Raw genomic sequence first — 21,040 nt, forward strand, 5'->3', positions numbered from 1 at the left:
TTTTGGAAGTTGTCCTGCAGGGCAGACCAGAGAGATGGGTGCTGTTGTCCGTGCCCTGCCATGGGCCAGCCCCTGTGCCCCTCTGCCTCCAACTAATGATCACCAACTAGTGATCACCAACTAGTGATCCCCAGAGACAGTGACAGCAGGGATAGGCTTTCCCAACTCACTTCTCAGTAGCTTTCTAGGCACTGATGGTTTGTCTTGTATAAAACCCTCTTGATGGAGAGGGAACAGTGATTAAGTCCTAGGAATCCTTCCTCGCTGAGCAGGCTGGTCTACAGGGACTGGCTCCACAGCCAAGCCAAGTGGGGTGGCTTCAAGTGGTAAAGTCTGGCTCGAGGGGGCTCTTGCCCCTGAACTTGGAAGGGAAGTAGGGCCTGGCAGGACTCAGGGTGACTTGAGCCGACAGGACCAGCAGCAAGCCTTCCTGTAGTACCAGTGAGAGCACAGCTTCACCTTCAGCACCAGCACACAGTTGGCCGTCGCTTTGTCCTCACAGGCATCTTCTGGGGAACAGAAGCACACACAGAAGGGGTTAAAAAGGAGTTGTGCTTCCCCAGCAGAGAGCAAAGAGCTCCCAAGGGCTCCTCTACCCCCCTGCCCTCCCAGACGTACCTGGTGCCTCTGTGGGGCACGGCTGGAGTTGGCAGGTCTGCCTGGCTTCTGGTTTGGAAGTGGGGTCACAGCCCTGAGCCAGCGCTTCCCCCTGGTAGCACTTCACCTCGCGCAGCCGCACACCAGCACCACACGTCTTGCTGCACTGTGGGGGTCGAGAAAGAGGAAAGAGACTGTGAGAGGCATTTTTCATTTTCCTATAGCTCCCAAGTTCTTTCTTCTAGTGAGGCCTCCCAGTCCCTGCTTTGGAGACCATTCCTGAGGAGGTTTGGATCAAATCCCACACTGATCTCAAACTTATGCTCCCTTTCTGTTGCTGGAGGAGAGCATCCCTGAGTTGGGGTTGGGGCAGAGCAAGGGAGGAGTTTGCTTTCATCTTGCTTTCATCTCTTTAATGCAACTCAGATTTTTGTTTGGAGTGTTGATACTGTGAGAGAAAATGGGTGCTGTGAGCCAGGCTCAGCTCTCCTCTCTTCTCATTCCCTAAATGCTCTGCAGCCACTATCAAGGGAAAGCAGGGGAAGACAGAACATGTACTCCTGGCAGAGGAGGGCACGGCTGTATCCTGTATGCCTGCAGTGTGGTGCAAGCTCTTGCTTGAGGCAATAAACCACATGCTCCAAGCTTTTCTCCAGCCTGCGTGTGCCAGTCCCTCAACCTGCTGCCTGGTCTGCAGAAAAGCAGAGCTCAGGGTCCCATCCAGACCTAGCAGAGCCCTCAGCAGAATGTGCTGCCAGAGACCCTCAGCACAGGTCCCCCTCCACCACCCAGGGCTACGAGGCCTTAATTGCCCTTCCCCACCACCCCCAGCCCTACCTGGGACCAGGAGGTTGTGAACCATGTTGAACACGGCCTCCTGAAACAGGCAGCTTGTTCCTCAGGTTTCTGAGAGGCTTCACAGTCCTTCTCAGGGTACTCCCTGTACACACCGTTCTCCAGGCCTGCGCACAGCACAAGCCGGGTCTTCATCCCTCGCCCGCAGCTGGCATCACACTGGGAAGGGAGCAGAGCAGCCAGGTAACAAAGGGGGCTCAGCAGCTGCAGAGCCTCAGGTAAGCTCAGAAGCAAGGTGCTCAACGCCTGTGCTAACACCAGTCTAATGGAGGCAAGTGCTGCCCAGGTCACAGGAGCAACGCGTTTCTGCACGTTTCCCAGGGAGGGGGGACAGGTGCTGGTAATTAATGCTTAGCTGAGTTCACCTTGGCTGGCCTTGAGAGCAGCTACCACAGGGGACCTGGAGCAGCCAAGGTAAGACTACAAGAGGCTGTTTCTGCCTTATTTTATGTGTTTCTATGTTCTCGAAAACCACGCAGCGTATGCATGTAGCAACCTACATCCTGGAGTACCGACGAGCTTTGTACGGGCCCAAGGGGACCGAAGTGGTGCACTGCAGGTGATGCACATGGACAAGTACTGCTGAGCCCACAGCTATGCAGGCTTAGCTGGGAGGGCTCCCTCCCTCAGGACACCACCAGAAGCAGCAGGAGGCAGGATCTACTCCCTGAGCCTCGCGGAGGCAGTTGTCAGTTTGAGATTTAACTGCTTTGTGCCCTTTTTCACCACTGCAGGGTCAGCATGGCTGGCTTGCATCCACCCTTAGTCATCCTGTGAACTCGCAGCTCCTCAGCTAAGGGAACACGGCAAAGAAGCTGGCACAGGCAAAGGTGGGGAGCTCAGCTGGTCTTTCAGAGCTCTGCTGAGTTTGAAAGCCTGGACACAGCTGAAAACTGTACTGCAGGACTGTGCATGACCCACACCGAGGGCCAGAGCAGAGGACAGGTATCAAACTGCCTTGGGTCCCCAGGTTTAACCAGTTTGTGCTCGTTACCAGTGCTGGGTGAGACTCAACTGAGTGTAATCAGCAGCTATAAAGGGAGCGAAGTGGAAACAGAGGTTTAGCTATGGCTGGCAGGGAGAGGCCTTGGCTGCTTCCCTTTTTTCCTAGAAACCTTTTTCCTTAGTGCTTTATGAATCTCTAGTTTGCTCAAGACTTCAAAGAAAAAGCCCAAGCTCCACAACTGACTCCAGGTATCCTTCTGGACGCTCTGGGATTTGGATCAGATTGTATGGGAAAGCCTAAAGTCTTTAGCAACACAAAGAGCAGAAGGAGACAGGCAAAGACTGATTGTTTGGTAGAATGGAACACCTGGACCATGTTCACTAATTCCTGAGGCAAGTACACAGTCGTGGTGATTTCCAGGGTTCAGGTTTACCTCCAGCTGTTATTTATCAAGGATGAGGCTGGTTTTTCTCTTTAGTGGCAGGACCAAAATCTTTTCAGGGGTGAGTGCAGGTTCTGGAAAAGCTCTGCTGAGGTGTCTGCAACTCCCAGCCAGGTGGGAGAGGAGGACGGTTTCCTTAGAACATTGCTGCCCTCCAATGGAGATCCCTGGGAAGGCAGCAAATGCCACAAACTTTGGGGTGGCAGAGCAGGGACAAGCTGGGGTATTCATTAGTCATTCCCTCTTTCTAAAAGGAGCTAGGACAAGGGTATAGCTCCATGGCTGGAGGTCACACTACACAACCTTGCTCTGCCAAGGGAACCAGGCTCCCACCATGTCCTGTGTGATATGGGGTGGAAAGGCGGGCTGAGGACACAGGGCCGGCTTTACCTGTTCCCACTCCTGCTCCACCCAGTGTGCAGGGCAGTCCTTGTCTCCACACGGATGAACAGCCAGGGGCTTGGTGGCTGGGTCACACTGAGAGTTGGAGATCACTTTCCCCTCCAGGTTGCGACACGCGATGAAGCGGCTCATGCGTCCCTCGCCACACAAACCTGAGCACTTGGAGGAACACAGGGCATTTAGACACATCAGAAAGCAAGAAAGGGGAGAGGTCAGGGTCACTGGTGCCAGGAGAACTGAGTCCAGAGTCTAGCCCTGCCACTTGGACTGGCACTGGATCCCAAGGGGCTTCAGAGGTACATCTAGCAGGCGCTTCCATTCTCCAGGTGCTATGAGCTTCCCAGGTTATTGAATGGAGCTCACCTCAGAGTTAACCAAAATGTATAGCACAGAGAGGCAAAAATACAGATTATTCTAGTTTCTTTTGCTTGGCCTCTGCCAGAAGAAAGCCAAAGGAGAGCTGCAGCGTGTCTGCCCACCTGCTCCCTCCCGCCAGCCCTGCGCCCCTGGCACTGGGAGCAAGGAGCAGCAGCCCCTCTGGACTCACCGGGCCCCAGTCCGAGGCGGTCCAGCGGCGGTCACAGGGGGGGCCTGTGCACACCTTCTCACTGCTGGGCTTCTGGGCCTTGTCACACAGGGACACCTCCACGGAGCAGCGCACCTCCCGCCTCATCGTCCCCTGCGTGCCACACCGGGCCGAGCACTGCAAGGGGCACACCGAGTCAGCCCCGGGCTCAGGAGCAGAGAGAAAGGGTGGGAGGGAGCTATGCCTCCTCCTGCTGCACTAGGAGAGAGGGGAAGGACCCCAGCAGGGACAGAAAAAGGTGGATCTGTCTCTATCTTTGGTGCTCATCTAGTTTGGGACCCAGAGCTCCAACACTTCAATGTTGAACTGCTGTGCAAAGTCACTGGGCCACAGCCCAAGCAGTCAAAAGTGGAAAGTCAACCAAAGGGACTTCAGTTAGGTTTAATTTCTCTGTATCTCCATGGTATTGTTTCTCCATTCGCTCTCAGTCAGATAGAATCGTTTGGATCCTCTGGAAGAGGGAGGCAAAGCCTCTTGCTGGCAGGGCTTTCACTTGGTCAACACCCTGCTTGAGAAACGACCTTAGGAAAAAATGTTTTGCAATGGCCTTTGCTGAGCAGTGCCAGAACAGGGGAGCTGTGGATAAAGGCAGCCCTTGTTTCCCAAGGATGCTGCTGCCCAGAGGCTCCCTCAGCCCCCTCCATCTACCAGCCACATTCCTCCAGGCCCCATCCCAACCCCAGCTCCTCCTTACCTCACCTCTGGCAGCAAAGCTCCCCTACTGCCTACCTCGGACCACTCGGAGAGCTCCCACTGGGGCCCACAGGCCTTGTTCTTGCAGGCTTTCCTCTCCATGGGCCTGGCCAGCCCCGCTGCCTCGCAGAGGTCGTCATAAACGGAGCTGTCAAAGCCCGGGGCCAGCATCCTCCAGCAGCGCACGGTGCGGTACTGAGAGCCCTCGCCGCAGGTCCGGGAGCACTCGCTCCACCGGCTGGTCTCCCACCTCCACGAGCAGCCCCAGGAGAGAAAACACAGAGGAAAACCCAGGTAAGGGGGACAAGGGATGTGGGGTGGCAGGGTTGTGCCCACACTCTTGGGACTCCCTCACCCAGCAGCTGCTGCTATGAATCTGCTTATTACATATATGTCTGTGATGGTGATGCTGGTCTTGGTGATGCTTTGCTCTTATCAGATCCCAAATTCCTTCCCTCTTTTTGCTTACAAGGGGATACAAAGGCTAAGTGCATACAGCCCAAAAATGACTGTATGCTTTGAGCAGAAAGTGATCCTTACAAAGATCTGTTGTGCCCCTGGACAGCTGATGCCATTTCCACTCACCTAGGCTGGCAATCTCTCCCTGTGCAAAATTCATGGGTGGGTTCTGGTCGGGTCAGGGCATCACAGTACGATTCGTCCACTTCCACTCCATCGTACCTCACACACATTGCATAGGAGGAGCTGATACCTGCTGGGCAAGCAACACCCTCTCTCAGTCATGTTCAGATCAAAAAGCTTCCTCCCACAATCATTAAATAACTGGAGTGCTCACTGCATCTGAAACTCTACCTGCCATGTAAAAAATACCAGGATTCTCTCCATCAATTCCCCAAAAGGACCTCATCTGATCAGCCACTGGAAGCCAAACCTACCTGAAGTGCATGTGGAGCTGCAGGGGGCATAAGCTGAGACTTTCCACCGATACATGTCAGCCAAGCTGATGTCATCGTGGCCCACGGGGCTCACGTCGAACTCATTGCTGCAGAAAAAGGAGGTGGTGTGAGTGAAAACTGAAAAAAACTGCTGCAAACATAAAATAGAGGAAAATTCCTCCTCTCTGTTTTTGAAGATGGGAAGAAACCCAGTGTTTCTGCTCTACATCTTGCTCACCCCGGGCAAGGCAAACCACTGATGAACAGAGAGTGCAAAGCCTTGATCCACCTCCTGAATTCAACTAGCAAGGAGAAAGCATCGTTCACAGTAAGTCTCATGTATATTATGGGCTTTCAGCCATGTGGGTGCCCTCAGCCTCAGCTCATACTACCACCCCGAGAGCCATGATTTAGGTTGGAAAGGGGAGCTCAAGCAAGGTGTCTCTCATATCATATAATGTGGCAGGGAGAGTTCACATGTGGCTTGCCAGAAATATTTCAAAGTTGGCTCTCAGTCTCCTGCCAAATGTCTACAGAAGTTTCATAAGCTTACGTGCTCAGAGGAATGGGACAGGCGGGGCATGATGTGGTGGGAAATGTGTGTATGTGACATGCTATAGACTCCTGGCCTTCTTTACAACCACACCAGCATTGGCCTTGCAGGTTCTTCAGCATCCATTTAAATGGCAGCAGGACCTGAAATATGTTCTGTGAGCTTTGTGTCAGGCCAGTTGTGACACTCGGTCTTTCAAGGAAGCAACTACAGCAGCTGCCAGGGATAGACACTGGTGAATGGGGTCATCAAGGACAGCAGGGAGACTGCCAGAGGACTGGCTTGACCCTCCCTCCCCAGCTAACCACGCCCCTGCTTTGCCCAGGAGACCAAGTGCCACCTTTCCGTGCCAGGGGCTCGCAGAGGCTCTGCCTGGCTGATGTCCACAGTTGGGCTGGCACCTCGCAGAGGGCTCTCCACAGATGCCACCATGCTGTAGTTGGCTGCTGGCCCCTGACTCCCAGCAAATGCCTCCACCTTCAAGTCCTCCAGTGAGTTCTTACGGGCCGGCCCCTTGTGGAGGCCCTGTGGCCACGGGGCAGCTGCCCCAGCCCATAGCCCTGCTGAGGAGTTCCTTGGGGCCATCTTGGCTGCCAGGTGCTGCAGCTCCCTGCAAAAGGCAGTGTTGTGAGGGTCTCTGTGGCACAGCCTCCTGAAGAGACGCAGCCTGGAGGATGCTACGTGGCTGTTCTCCGAGAGCTCGGGTCTCCTCATGCTGTAGGGCACAGCTGTGCTGATGGAGATTTGGTTGAACCTGAGAGCTGGAAGAAAAACACAGGGATGCTTTAACTACACTGGATTTGTATTTCAGCATGTGACATTTAGCAAGGCAAAAAACATTCAGTATTTGGCCTCAAAATCATAAATTGCCACCAGGGAGCACCAAGAGGCCTTACTTGCTCTGACCAACCTCTCTATCTGCTCTGGAGCTCCATTTAAGCTCAAGTCTGGGCCTTCAGTCCTGGGCTGAGGAATGTTGCAGATGTCCTTTGTTTCTGAATTGCTTTTTGGCTCTCCAGATTGACCTCAGATTTGACTTGCCACCTGATGATCACTGGACTGTTGCTAGGCCCTGCTGCTGTCACTGCCCTGCCTGCCAAGCTCAGGCGCTGAGGCACTGCCATGCCTGATCCATATGGTGCCCACCCTCTCCCAGCTCCCCTTCCCCCACAGAGTTGCTGGCCCTTGCTGCTCCCCAGCAGTCTCCACCCCATTCCATCATTCCCTCCTGTCCACCCCAATGGTAAAGCCACCTTAGATTTCAAGAAGACCAGTGTGGGACGTCTGATTTCAATCAGTAAAACAGGAGAAGGAAAAACAAAGCAACTGACCCAACTCTGTTTCTCCACCAATTGCTGGTGCTTCCTCCTCCTCTTCCTCTCCTGCTGTGTTGGCATGGTAAATCTGTCTGATCTGGAAGTCATACTTCTCCTTCTCTTCACTTTGTTCCCAGCCCCAGTCCCGGGTCTGACTGGTGGAGTTAGTCTGGAAGAAGTGCGGGTGACTGAAGTCCAAATCTTCATGCCCTTCTCTTAGAGGAAGCTGTTCACTGGTGTCATCTGGAGACAGGGAGAGCCATGTGGCATTGAAGTCCTGGGCAGCTCTGGAGTTGGCTGGCATGGGGTGGTTCTGGCTGGTCTCTGGTAGGTGATGATAGAGAGGTCTGGCTAGAGCAGGGGCTGCGGTTTGGAGCGGTGGCATCCGTGGCACAGTGTAGTCATAAGTTATGTGTGGCATTTTCCCATTAAAGTTATAGTACTGGAGGAAAGAGAGAGAAAAAACTGCTTTCATTTTAGGGATGTGTGCTTTCCCAGAAACCTCTTCTAGCCACATCTATTTGGTGATGGATGTTGAGAGAAGACAGCATCCTCACAAATCCAAAAGGAGAGCCACTCCTTGCCAAGCTTATCTGGCTTCCTCGGCCACCTACACATGCAGGTTTGGCTTGGGAACCAGGTTATATTCCTTCTGTCTGAGAGAAGCAGGCAAGACAGCAAAGCCTAAAACTAGCCCTTCACATACCATGGCATTCAGAGACTGGTTAGTGGGCCCATGAGCCATGATGTATTCCAGCCCATCCGAGTTCAGGTTCGAGGGCCGCCGGTACTTGAAGACGGTGCCAGCCACTCTGAAGTTCTGGGGATTGTCAATGGCAGAGTTGCCGTTGAAGAAGAAATGCCCAGATTCATCTGCAAGTGCTTCAAAGAGAGAAAAAACAGACAAATGTGGCACTCTGTGGAACACTGGGGCTTCAAAGGCAATGAGGAGAGAAAACAGCCCATCAACGAGAAAAGTCCAGCAGAAAAAGAACACCAGGCCCTGCCCATAGCGAGCTTGGGTTCCAAATGTCTCTCCTGCCACTGGAGATGTGGTAGCCTTGGTTTACGGAGAGGTGAAGCACCGCTGTGTTACCTTGGAGGAAACGCTCACACGTGGGAATGCACAGAGCCTCCTCCCACCTCCCAGGCAGCGGAACTGGGATCTCCACATCCATCTGGCTCCCCTGCTTACCCAGGATGTTTTCTGTTTTCCTGCGCTCAATGATGAGGATGTCCGTGGCACCAGCAGGGATGTTGGTGACGAACACGTAACCTGAGGAACAGAACAGAGCGTGAGGAGACCCCAAGGATGGAATCAAAAGGTCTGGATGGGAAAATCAGCTCATGGGAAAAGCATGTTTGTAGGGGGCAGGGCTGCCTTTCAGGAGCAGGATGCCAAGGGCATAAATGCATGTTGCACCAGTCTGTGAGCTCTAATCCAAGGTCCCCTCTGAAATCCCATTACAGATCACCATCACAAGTCCAGTCTGAGCACTGCTGGGTTTGGAGTCAGGAAGGAACTGCACAAGTGAAACAGTCTGGCTTTGGGGGTGTGGATGAATGTGTTTCTCACACTCTTTCTGGCAAGAGCACAGAAAAAAGCTTAGTAGCAATCAGGGCTGATGCAGAACAGAAGATGGAAAAAGACCATAGGTCCCCTAAGCTTCTGACTCCATGGAATTTGTCTCAGGAGTAACATAAAAATTGACCTTTAAAGGGAGAGGAAATCAGAGGCTCTTAAAGTCACATGGTTTGGCAGTTTGTCTTCCTTGCTAGAAACGCAGGTCTTGTCTGTTCTGTAAGATTTTAGGAGGGATGGAATGGGAGGCCAAACCTGTACCCGTACTGCTAGTGGGGATAGCACCATTCCCCCCGCTCTGGAAAGGGGCCCAAGTGCTTTTCTAGTCTGGTGTTTGTAGAGAGGGAGGCAGACTAGTGAAACAACAACAGTGTGAAATGATGTTCCAAAACATCCTCAAACCACAGTTGATTAATTACTAATGAGCATACCACAGTCTATTCCTTCTGTGGGTGGAGGACTGGGCCATGAGGTTGCAAGGGATGAATCCTCAGCCTGGTTTCAGAGGGGACTGTCCCTGAGCTGTGCCAGCCACAGGACTGGGGAAAGCAGGAGATTAAGTGCAGGCTGAAACAAATGCTGTGACCCTCATCATAGCTCAAGTTTCAAATGAACACGTAGCACGAATAAAAGAAGATTCATTGATCTCTTCACATTATCTGAGGTGGGCAAGATGCCAAAATCAATAGGAACAAAGAGATCCCCAGCTGCTTCCTATTGTAAAGAGGTGAAGGGAAACCTTACCAGCCTAATGTACAGCACATCAAACCAATCTCCTCTGAGGGTTAAGTGAAAAGGACAAAACCAGGCATTTAAGCAGGGGTGGCACTCCTCAGCTCTTTCCACCAAGCAGCTGGGAAACTCCTACCCTTGTTTAAGCCAGTTGGTGGTAGGAAGTAGCAGGTGAAGTCTCTGGACTGTGGTAGCAGGGAGTACCTATCTGTGAGATTGCCTTTCGGAAGCTGCCCGAGACACGGTGGCAAGTGCTGCCGTCCCCTCCACACACCCTGCATCTGTCCATCGTCCGGGGCGAGTACAGGCTCCCATCGCACCCAACCGGCTGCAAAGAACAAAACAACAGAGGGTTTCCTGGGGCCAGCTTATCTCCACAGGGCAGGGTCTTTCCCAGGAAATGCTACTGTGCTCTTTTGGTGGGGTTTGGGGGGGTGTGTGTGTAATGAACAAATCCAACACCAGGCCTGGGTTTCCCTGCAGGGACCTGTTGGCCTTGTGATGAGCAGGAGGTGCAGTCATGCAACTATACTCCCAAATTTTCTACTACTTCCTCCCAGAGCCTCACCTCACACTTTCCATTGATGCAGACCCCTTGATAGGTCCTGTCCTTGCAGGAGGTACCATCCTGTGCTCGGGCCATCAGCTGCCTCTCCCCACTCCGAGTGGTGCACTGGAGGTCACAGGGCTTGTTGGAGATACTGGTGTAGTCATCTGAAGGGACAGAGGCACAGAGTCACCAGGCAGGTCAAAGTGCTCAGAGACATGCAGCAAGGAAGGGGACCTTCCCCTTATCCACACTGATGGTTTGATGTCACCTTGATGTTCCTGCTGATTGAGATGAGACCCCAAATCTACGGATTTTGTAGTAGTGAAGGGGTCATGGTATGAGGCTACAGCTGGGAACTGTGCCTAGCAGAAATACTTCTTGCTGGCAAACCCTCTTCTTTGCCAAGAGGGCTATTGACTCTGTGGGGTTGTGACCAGCTACACCCCATTCAGCTGAGGAGCTGAAGCTGTAGGTGCAGATGCTCCATGTCTTCTTAGCAGATAATTGAAGAACAGGTGAGTCCAGAAACAGGGTAATCTACCTTAGGTGAGCTCAGTCTGAGCCTCAAGGGACAACTGGACACCCACGTGAAGCCATCTGTCTTGACTTTGCAGGGAATGGATGAGTATCTTGCTCAGAACAACCCAGCACCAGCCCAGTGGGAAGCAGGCTGAGTGAGAGGCAGCCAAATAGGTAGAAGGCACAAGGAGCATGAACACCCACTCTGCCAAGATGAGTGCTGGTTAGCCAAGACAACCCAGAGAAGCCCATGTCCTGTCTGCCCACCACTGCTTGCTGCTGGAGGACCTGAAACAGGAGCAGTGCAGGGAGACAGGAGGCCTGAATGGGTTGAGGGGTTCTGTGAAGAGAGAGGGAATGATTTCTCCAAAGCAGAGAGCACAGGGAAGCACTTCCAGACCAGCCAGGAGCATCTATCCCTTGTCCCCAGGACCTTACCCTTCTGTGCCTGAGGAGATTCTGTGGGTGTTTGCTCTCCCTCATCCTTTGTGTGAAGCTGTGGAAACTCACCTGGATAAAGGGGCATCCAGTGGTAGTAGCGCTTCCCAAAGGCTTTGGCATTGAAACTGGAGCACTGCTGCTGTTTGAAGCTTGCTGTGTTGGCTGGGCAGGGCTATGGAGGGAATAAATACCATCAAAGCTCCCTATGTCACAGCCATGGTTGTGACAGCTGCTTGTCACTGCTGCATCCTTGGAGGATGAAAATGCCCTGTCCACCCTGGAAGGAATTAGCAATGGACTCTGAGGGGCCCTAATACAGGCAGAAAGGCCAGGGCTTCATTGCCAAGGGGCTCTCAGACAGCTGTATTTAACAGTCCTGCAAAAATTCCTTCCAGCAAAAGGAAAAGCATACAAGAAAAACTTCATCCCTCCCCTCACCCCACAAGAAATATGTTTTTACATTCTTTTCCCCCATCTCTCAGTCCCAGACAGTAAAGCCCATCTCCTACGTCCTCAAAGGCCCATCATCCACCACCCCAGGAGTGGATCCTATCCCTTGTCTCTGCTCCTCCGTGGGATCAGTCCCACCCCGAGTGCTGATGCTCTTGCAGCTCCAGGTGGGACCCCTGGAGTCCCACATCCCCCAGTCAGTACTGGAAGTGATTCTCACCTGCTGCTGGCACAGTTGGTAGTGCTTGGCTTGACCAACACACATGGTGCTGTTTGTTCCCTGGGGCATCTGGAGCCTGGAAAGCAGAAATTTCCAGACATGAGATGGAGATCTGTGAAGTACCAAGGTACTGAGGATGACAGACGAGTCAGACCTGACTTAGAGGGGAGAAACAAGGCAGGCATTTTATCGGAGCAAAGCCTTCTGGATCTAGACTGTCCAACATCTCCTCTGAAACACATTTTCAGTGCTTTTAGGTGAGCTGTGATTTTAGGCTGCTCCCTTTTTGGGGCAGGTTGAGCAGATAGAGAGCAACTCCAGTATCACTGCCTCTGTGTCCCTTCACCTCTTAGCTTCAAAAGGGTTGATGTGACCCAAAGGACAATAGACCCTGATGATTCATCACTTCCACGGAAGCACCCAGAACTTGCAGTGACCAGGGGAGCTGATTTCAGGATTCACTGTGCAGTAGGCAGAGAGATGCCACCTCTCATAAGGACTGGCCAGCTTAAAAGACTAACAGGAAAGGCTTGGTGCAGGTGATATACCAAAACCATGGGAATTTCAACACTTGATGCTTTAGCTGATCCCCGGAGTAAAAAAACCACACAAAGCCTCCCCACTCCAGCTGTGGAGTCAAGGGTAGAGCCAATGCCAAATGGAGAGAAAAATCCCTCTTCTGGTAGGAGGCAAAGGGCAGAAGGGCTGCCCTGGCTGTGGGGCGTGTGGGACAGCCCCAGCCTCCATCCCTGTTCTCTGTTTCCCATTGCTTTCCCATCATGGCCACTGGGTGCTGGGGAGGAGGAGGAGCAGCAGCAGAGACATCCAGGGAGGCCACACCCAGAGAGAAGGTGCTGCAGCACATCTGGACCCTCACCATGCTGCCAACCAGCCCACATAAAAGGAGCTTTCTGCTGCATGAAGGAGGGCAGGTTGGGGGCCCTAGTTTGAGTTTCCTCCACTCAGGAGTGCATTCATGCAGAAGGGAAAGCTGGCAGTGCTGCAGGATTCCAGCTCTCATTAACACCTCAGGAGCCTGGAGCAGCAGGTTAGGGAGGTGCTGGAGGAGGAGGAGGAGGAGGGTTTGGTGGCAAGGTGACCCAGAGGGAACAGCAGGAGTTCAGGCAGCTGAAGCTCTCCAGCTCTCCCCACTCCCACAAATCCAGTCCGACTGATACCACGACTGTAGCAGCTGTAGGGGACAAGTGGCTGTAGGGGACAAATGGAGATGCTGTCAGGTGACAGCCAGATAAATGACAGAGAGGAAAAAACTTGCCAGCTCTGCAGGGAATAAAGAGGAGAAATTGCTGAGATGTGGCTGAGCTGGTTCCTGCCAGGAGTAAATCAAGTCTCCATACGGTGTCTGGGAATATGTAGCCACATCCTTAGCTGGTCACAAATCAGGGTTAGGTTGGTTGAGCAGCCCTTGTAAGTGAGGGTTTGTGAAGGAAAGGGAACAGAGCTAGCCTTCTCCAGCCCACAGTTCCGTCATCTTCAAGTCTCCCACAGACCCCAGGAGGGGACCAACCCCTGCTCCCCATCAGACAAGTCAAGCTGAGTGGGGGAGATGTTCAGGGGTGTGCTTCTCCCCACCACTGCCTTGCTCCATGGACAACAGCTGCCTTCCTTTCCCAGAGGCCACGGATGAGGGAATGGCCAACCCTGCAAAACAAGGAGGTTTGGCCCCAAAATGCAGGTCAGGGCACCCAATTTCTTTTCTGCCACTTGAGACCTGGCCAAGGGCTCAGGCTGGGACATGACTCACCTCTGTCTCAAGCAGTGCCTCTCCCGGGACATCACGCCTCCTCCGCAGGACCGGGAGCAGGTGGACCAGGAGCTCCACTCTCCCCACCACTTGGTGACCTCTTCATCCCAGGGGCCACCTCCATCTGCTGCCTCACTACTGTCCTGACAGAAACAGAGCATGGTTAGCTGGAGAACCTGGCTCCTCATCACCAAAGGCAGCTGCCATGTCACCTGGATGCCTTCTAAATGGGCAGCACTGGGACCAACGTGCTAGGATCCAGGCCCTGTGGGGCCACATCAGGCTCACACATTTCAAAATTCAAATTTCCTTCCAAGACTAAGTGGGAAGCAGGACCTCACGATGTAGAGGTGGGCTGTTGGACTGGGCACGTGTGACAGCAACACCGGCCCCACAGCATCACTGGGAGTACACAGGTGTCCCTCATTGGGGCTGTATTTCAATGAATAACCTTCCCTTTGTGACCAAATCAGCTGAGATCCAAGCTCCTCACCCCTCAACCCTCACAGAAGTCATTTTCAAGAGTGCTTCAGAACCAGAACCTCCTGCAGGTGCTCTTGTCCCTTTTCCCCGTGCACCCCGCTATGCTCAGAGGAGCAGGGCTCCCTCTCCCAGCACACCTTGCTGGGGCTGACCCTTTAAATTTGGCAAAGCTGAGCTCTCCTGGCCCCAGCGTGGTCATTGCAGCAGGCTGCTGTTGGCTGTGCCTCCACAATTCCCAGCAGGTAAGCAATTCTGTGGTTTAGCTGGGTTTTTTTTCCTTGCAATATTTCCCTGCTTAGTGTCTGATGGTCTAAAAGCTCCTGGGGACTTTGACAAACTCGTCTGTGCAGGAATTAATCTGCTGTTTACTGAAGCACAGCTGTGAGTAGTGTTAAATGCAGCCATGAGTTTAACACAGGACAGTGACTGAAAAGGATTTATCCAGCTGGATACTGAGCGTTTCAATACTAATAGGTGAAAATTAATAATTTGTGTGCGTGTGTATGTGTGAAGTCTGCTTTAAAGCAAGGGCTCAGGGAAGTTGTATCAGTGATACTGTTGGCAAAACATGCTGGTTTGTGGTAGTGGCTGATAGCCCTGTTGCAAACAACCCACCTGCAAACCATAACTGATGGATGTGACAGAAAACTCTGCAGGGTTTGCTCATCACTAAATGTGCTCTGCTCGCTATTTTGGTTGACTGTCTCTTGGCTTTATGCTCTTTCATGGTGTAATAAAGCCAATGTGCTCTTCATCTTGTAGTGCAATTCCTGCCTGAGAACTTGTGTTTCCTCAGTGTCTGCCAACAGAGCAGCCTCTGGGCAGAGGAGATGCAGCTGGTTTATGCAAATGTTTTTAAGTTGTAACTTAAATGGTTGAAATGCCCATAGTGCCTCTTCCTGATAGCCAAAGCATGTTGGAAGGAACTTAACTGTGCTGCAAAAAAGCACCATGTTACCTGGTGCTTCGCTCTCTAGTGATTGCAAGAGTTGGTTTCAAAAAGAACACAACAAAACTCCTCTCTGCACTTGGATGTTCTGGCTGGAACTGACTTGCTTGACAGGGACCAAATGCTGTGACCGGCAGATGAGTTGCTCAAGAGGAAAAGGAAATTTAAAAGAAACAGACATGTTTTCAAAAATACCTTTTTTCTGTTCTTCCAAACAATCATCTCAACCCTTTTCCTATGAGAACTTTTGTCTCACTGTTTATTATCATACTGTAAATGGAAATTCTGACTATGTAGCTTCCACATTTACAAAGGAAAGAAACCAAAGGTCTCTCATTGTAAAGTATTTTCAGCAAAATCTTTCCCTGACCCCTCCTATGCTTCCCTGTCATAAACATCTCAAGGCCTGCGGAGAAGGAGCTCTTCACAACTGTCAGGAAGGAGAATTCCAGTGATTTATCCGGTGTCTGTGTGGAGAGCTCAGCGCAACACTGATTCTCCCACAGCTGGGGGAATAACCAGAGCTGGTGTCCTACCACTTCCCTGAGTAGTGACACGAGGCTCATGGGCTGCCTGGGGGGAAGGCATGTGGACCAAAAGCTGCGATATTTACATAGCTTTTCCCCAGGTGGCAATAAAAATAATCCTGCTCTGGGGATCTTGTGATCCAAATAGGTGAGACGAGGCAGAAGGGAAGCGGGTGAAGGGAAGTGAAACAGCCTGTTCTACCCTCAGGATATGAAACAGGATTTGTGTATTTGGAGTGGTGCAAAGTTGCAGGCACCTTTTCAGGGTTACTGGTCCTGGGGTGTTTTGCCTGGATACAGGGAGATCTGGCATGTGGTGGCAGAGCTGAGGTTTGGGGATGATCAGCATCCCTGCCTTTGTGCAGCTCTTTCTTACGGATAGAGTAGGATACATCTCTGCACTGCGCCTCTTGGGAATGACAGGAGCCCAAATGAAGATTTATTGAAGGATGCTAGTCAGAGGGATTTTTTCCTTTTAATAAAATGTGTTCCCCTATATCCATAAGCCGTGTTCCTGCTTCCTCTCTGCGCTGGAGGAATCAATCACTTTTTAAGTAGATTGATTTGGCTCTCAGGTTTTCCATGACCAAGCTCCCTTCCCAGTCCTTGCCTAGGAGCATTTATTTTCTTGTGTAAGCAAGGACAATGCTGAGCTGTCCCCTTGGCCATGCCCCTTATGGCATGACTGTATCTGAGCCCCAGGCCTGGGGACAAGGAGAGGGAACTTCAGGTACTTAGAGCTGGGGCAGCTGCTTCCAATCTGTGTTGAATTTATTGTATTGTCAGAAATAAATCTGCACTGACCATGAAACACAAATGGTTCTTGTTTTTAATTGGAGATATTTGCATTTTCCAAATGTCCAGATAATAAATTAAGGAATGTGGGACAGATTCCAGATAAGATCAGCTCCTAGCTTTAGTTTCCCAAGCCCCTTGAAAAATCCCAAGAGTGGATTCTGGATGAGTGAATCCCCCTCCCCATCTCCTCCTCAGAGAGGGAGGAGTCAAAGGAGCTTTACAACAACTCTTTTGCACTGCCCTGGTGTTACAGGAGATGCTGGAGGTGCTCTGATTTGCACTCTGCTGCAGAATTACAGAAACAGAGCAGACTAGAAAAACCAGAGCAGGAGATGCACACGAGTCCAGTCTTTATAAGGCTGGCTCTGCCTGGGCTTGGCTGAGAGCTCTGCTAAAGCAGGTAAGAGGGCCAGGTATGATTCCTTAGGTGATGAGAATTTCCATCCATAGAAAAGACAGACCATATTCTAGTTCAGCCAGGTGCTCTCCACAAGAATCTCCCCTGAGGTGCCTGTGGTTTGGCACCTGGTGGTTACGCAGCTCTTCCTCTCTTGGGTTAACCAAGGAATTCCTGTGCCTCCTCACCTGGGCTGGAGGGGAGGGCCTGCCCTGCTGCCCTCTTGCTGGGGGGGAGCAGAGCTTTGAACCCCAACCTGTGGGGAACTTTTCCAGGATAAAATGCCTGTCTCCAGATCTGCCAGCATCAAAGACAGAAACACCAGTCTCTAAGCCAGCGTCACTGAAAGCTTTTTCTGTCTAAGCTAAAGCCCAGCAGCTGCTTCCCCTCTCCCCCCTGCCAGACAAAGGCTGCCACGAGCAAAATGCTTCAGCCCTGCACAGAAGGGTGGGCCTGGACCGACATCCTATCGGATTTCCAGGCAGCCTTTCTGAAGAGTTGAAAGGGATGAAATAAATTCTCTGCTGACTCTCTGTCATGCTCTGGATCAGCTCTGAGCTACACTGGGTTTCCCAGAAACCTGGGAATAACTGCAATTACCGTGTCAGTGGCCCAGTCTCCTGTGTTGCTTATTGTTGTGCCTAATCTTGAGATTCATTAGAGCCTGGCTCCTGGAAAAAAAAAGCTGTCTGGGAAGAGAGACCACAAACATGCCTCTCTAGTTCCCTTAATAGAGGAGCTGGGGGAGGCTCTCCACTGCAGCCTGGTATGCCTTGAGGGCTGGCCCACCACTGAAGGGCACAGTAGCTGTCGTAAAATGTTCTGCTCAGCCCTGTCTGAGCCTGTAAGACAACTAGAAACAGCAGCTGAAAATGAAATAAATTCTTCCCAGGCCTTTTCTGAGGCCATTAACTGCATGTCCTCTACCAAAAATTTCCACGTTCTCTTTACTTAAGGGCTTCTCTCTACAGCAAACCACACTACTTACTGAAATACTAAGTAGCTTCAGATGTCTGAATGCCTGGAATGAATGACAGATTATTATCTGGGAATGAATGACTGTGTTCAGCGCCCCTGGTTTGGGTTCCTCCTCTCATTCTCTGACTAAATCTGTGGTGATAGACTCTACCACAGCCATGAGAAAAAAAACAATAGCATTTGCAATTATGCCCTGATGTTTTACAAAGGAATTGGTGTTTGTGCAAAGCTATTTCTCATCCTGTTATTGCTTTATCCTGTTTGGGCAGACTAGATAGTTTGCGTGCGAGATTCAATGTTTGGAAGCAGACATAAACACAAATTTTCCTTAGAAAAGCTGAAACAAGGTATTTGAGGAGTTTTTCATAGGGAAAGGTATCCTGAGGTAAAACAAGCAATGCAGAATAATTGTCAAGGGATGAGGAAGAACAACAATCTGTGGAAAAAACTGGCAGCTTGTTAACGATGTGAAATTGCAGCAGATAAGTAACAGAAATCTGGACATATAATGAGGCACAGATGAGAAGCAAATTAGAAAACCAGTGAACAGAAGCCAGTGGAGAACTACCAAGTTCTGTTCGTAATCCTGCCATGACAGAAAGTTCACAGGCAAGCGCTGCACGTCATTACAAAATACTTGATCCAAGTCAGTTAGGTCATTCCCTGCAAGTGGGACAACGCACTTATTCTGGGGCAAGCTGGTAGAAAGGATGGAAAACTGCAAAGGGGGAGAAGGGAATAACAGGCGCTGTGCATGAGACATGTCTATCATCAGGATTTTCAGAGGCATTGAATGCAGCTAGGAAGGAATTTGCTTGCCCAAACTATGGAGTGAGGCTTTCTGATACTCTTTGCATAACCATGTTTTATTTAGAAAATGGGAGAGCAAGAAGAACCTCAGGTTAATCCCCCAACCAGGACAACTTGAATCATGTAATCTGCAATCACATTGCTCCTCGGGCATCTCCTGGAGCAAGGAAGTCCTTGGGGCAGACCTGGCAACAGTATTAATGTGTTTGTCCTAGAGAGGGTTGAGGAGCCCTCCTCCCAACCCGGGGTACCCTCCTCTTAGGTGTCATACAAACACAGCTGCTGGGGGCAGGGAGAACCACGAGCAGCCAAGGCTCGTGCACACGTGTTGATGGAGGAGTCCATCCGGGTCAGTCCCAAATGAAGGACTTCACATCTGTTTCTCCTGACCCAGTTTGCTCTGCTTGAAGTTTCTGGCTTAGCCCTGCAGTTCAGGGGTGAACAGGACAGTCAGCGGGTGTGTGTGGAGGTAAAAACAAATTGGAAATAAGACACTTGAGCTTTGAAGTTAAGACAAACCCCAGAACAGGAGACACTGCTGCTCCTCAAACCTGGGTTATTCACTGTAAAGCTGCAGTGTCTGGTCTTTTCTGTGTTTAAGATGGTTCATGTGAGATTGTTTTGCCCCAACCATGAGTCAGGGGGTGGGAAACACAACTCAAACCCCTCTTCCTTTAGCAGAGCAGAATTTCTTAGGCAGCAAAGAAATCTGGACCTGTTCCCCTCGGGGGCACAATGCACGCAGTGACCCGTGAGGGCAGGGGCACTGCTGGTGCCCCACAAAGCCTGGATTTCTGCCTGCTCTGCCACAGTAATGGGGGGGATTCTCCCAGGCTGGACCTCGGGAAGGAAAAGGGGACTGGCACAGGGGGTTTAGTGCCGCTGTGAAACAAGTGCCACGGGGAGGGCCAGGCTGAGAGGGTCCTTTGTGGAAGAGAGCAGGAATGAGGGGAGCATGGGGCTCGGATGCCTGGACATGCATCCTACGGTCAGCAGGGAAAGCAGCTGCCTAAACCCATGCTGGGGTGGCAGGACGGATGGGGAAGGGGAAAACCTGTTGTTTCCAGTCCTAAATCGGAGCCAACCCTCTGCTAGAGATGAATGTGGAGGGACGAGCGTGGGGGACAGCTTTGGGCGAAGCCCCAAGTAGGGAAAGACGCTGCTCCCCCGCCGTCCTTCCGGTGATGCTGGGACCCTCCTCCGGCATCCTCACACCCTTTTGTTAGTGCCAGGCACGGCGAGCGGACACAGCCTGGTCCTCGGGGTCAGTTTGGGGGAGAGGCGACAAACCCCCCCTTCCCAAGCAGCTCAGGAGTGCGGGAGGGACGCGGGGGGGATCCCGGAGTTCAGGAACCTGAAACCTGCGGGGAAGGGCGAGGGGCCGCGGGTCGGACCCCCACTGCCTCCCTGCCCCGCCGCGGCTCCCCGAGGGGTGGGAAGGAAGGAGGGAAAGAGGGAGGGAAGGCAGGAAGGAGGGAGCGGGTCGGGGGGAGGCTCCGCCGGCGCCGCTTACCTTATCGCCGAGGGGGGCGGCGGCGCGGAGGAGGAGGAGGAGGATGAGGAGGATGCGGGGAGCGGCGGCCATGCCGCGCTGCTGCTGCCGCTGCCGCGGAGGAGGAGGCGGCTCGGCGGCCCACCAGCGGCGGCGGCGGGCGCGGCGGGGCCCGGGGAGCGCGGCCCGGCATGGCTGGGGGAGTTAATGACTTTACAACCTGCCGGGTGGCGGGCGGCGACCCGCGGCGCGGCCGCTCGGCGGGGGAGGGAGGGATGCGGATGGAGGGATGGGGCTGGGATGGGACGGGGGCCGGGCGCTCCTCGGGCCCCGCCGCGCCCCGCCTGCCCCTCGCACCGCCCTGCTGCCGCCGCTCCCCGAGCTCCGAGGGCTCCCGCTCTCCCTCCTGCCGAGCCCCCGCTGCGGCCCCGGCACCGAGAGGTCCCTGCGGAGCCACCCGCCCTCCCGAGCGGAGCCCTCCGCTCCTTGCCTCCCGCACAAAACCCCGTTTGCCACCCGATTCCTCCTTCCTACCCTCTTTGGGCAAGCTCTGCTTCTCAAGGCATCCCTCTGCCCGCGCTGGAGCAGCCCGTGTTCCACGCTGGGACAGAGTGCAGCATCACCTGGGACACGGGGAGCTGCTCTTGATGGGGTGGTGGGTGAATTACAGAATAGTTTGGTTTGGAAGGGACCTTAAAGCTCATCTCATTCCAACCTCCTGCCGTGGGCAGGGACACCTTCCACTATCCCAGGTTGCTCCAAGCCCCGTCCAACCTGGCCTTGAATGCTTCCAGGAATGGGGCAGCCACAGCTTCTCTGGGCAACCTGTGCCAGGGCCCCACCACCCTCACAGGGAGGATTTTCTTCCTAATATCAGATCTAACACCGCCTTCTGTCAATGGAAAGCCATTTCCCCTTGTCCAAAGTCCCTCCCCAGGTTGTCTGCAGCCCCTTTGTGCACTGGAAGGGGCTCTAAGGTCTTTCTGGAGTCTTCTCCAGGCTGAACAACCCCAACTCTCAGCCTGTCTCCAGAGCAGAGGTGCTCCACCCCTTAGAGCATC

The 21,040-nt window shown here is 52.7% G+C and overlaps 1 protein-coding gene across 2 annotated transcripts; it reads right to left on the reverse strand.

The window, feature by feature from the left end:
- Positions 1-122: 122 nt before the first annotated feature.
- LOC135418685 (ADAMTS-like protein 2) lies at positions 123-20,177 on the reverse strand. Of its 2 annotated transcripts, none has more exons than XM_064664186.1 (18): positions 20,001-20,177; positions 13,546-13,688; positions 11,781-11,856; positions 11,180-11,282; positions 10,169-10,314; positions 9,805-9,928; positions 8,482-8,562; positions 7,993-8,168; positions 7,302-7,728; positions 6,311-6,731; positions 5,418-5,524; positions 5,107-5,236; positions 4,558-4,771; positions 3,790-3,945; positions 3,231-3,401; positions 1,435-1,611; positions 619-763; positions 123-509 (listed from the first exon to the last, which is right to left on the reverse strand). In XM_064664186.1, the coding sequence occupies exons 1-18, from the start codon at positions 20,070-20,072 to the stop codon at positions 391-393; spliced, it is 2,988 nt and encodes a 995-aa protein (XP_064520256.1). In that variant the 5' UTR covers positions 20,073-20,177; the 3' UTR covers positions 123-390. The 2 variants fall into 2 exon arrangements, with proteins under 2 accessions (XP_064520256.1, XP_064520257.1); XM_064664187.1 differs by having other exon boundaries at positions 5,107-5,233; positions 20,001-20,176.
- Between the last annotated feature and the right edge of the window lie 863 nt (positions 20,178-21,040).

This window comes from Pseudopipra pipra, chromosome 9, assembly GCF_036250125.1.
Source record: "Pseudopipra pipra isolate bDixPip1 chromosome 9, bDixPip1.hap1, whole genome shotgun sequence".
Lineage (NCBI taxonomy): Eukaryota > Metazoa > Chordata > Aves > Passeriformes > Pipridae > Pseudopipra > Pseudopipra pipra.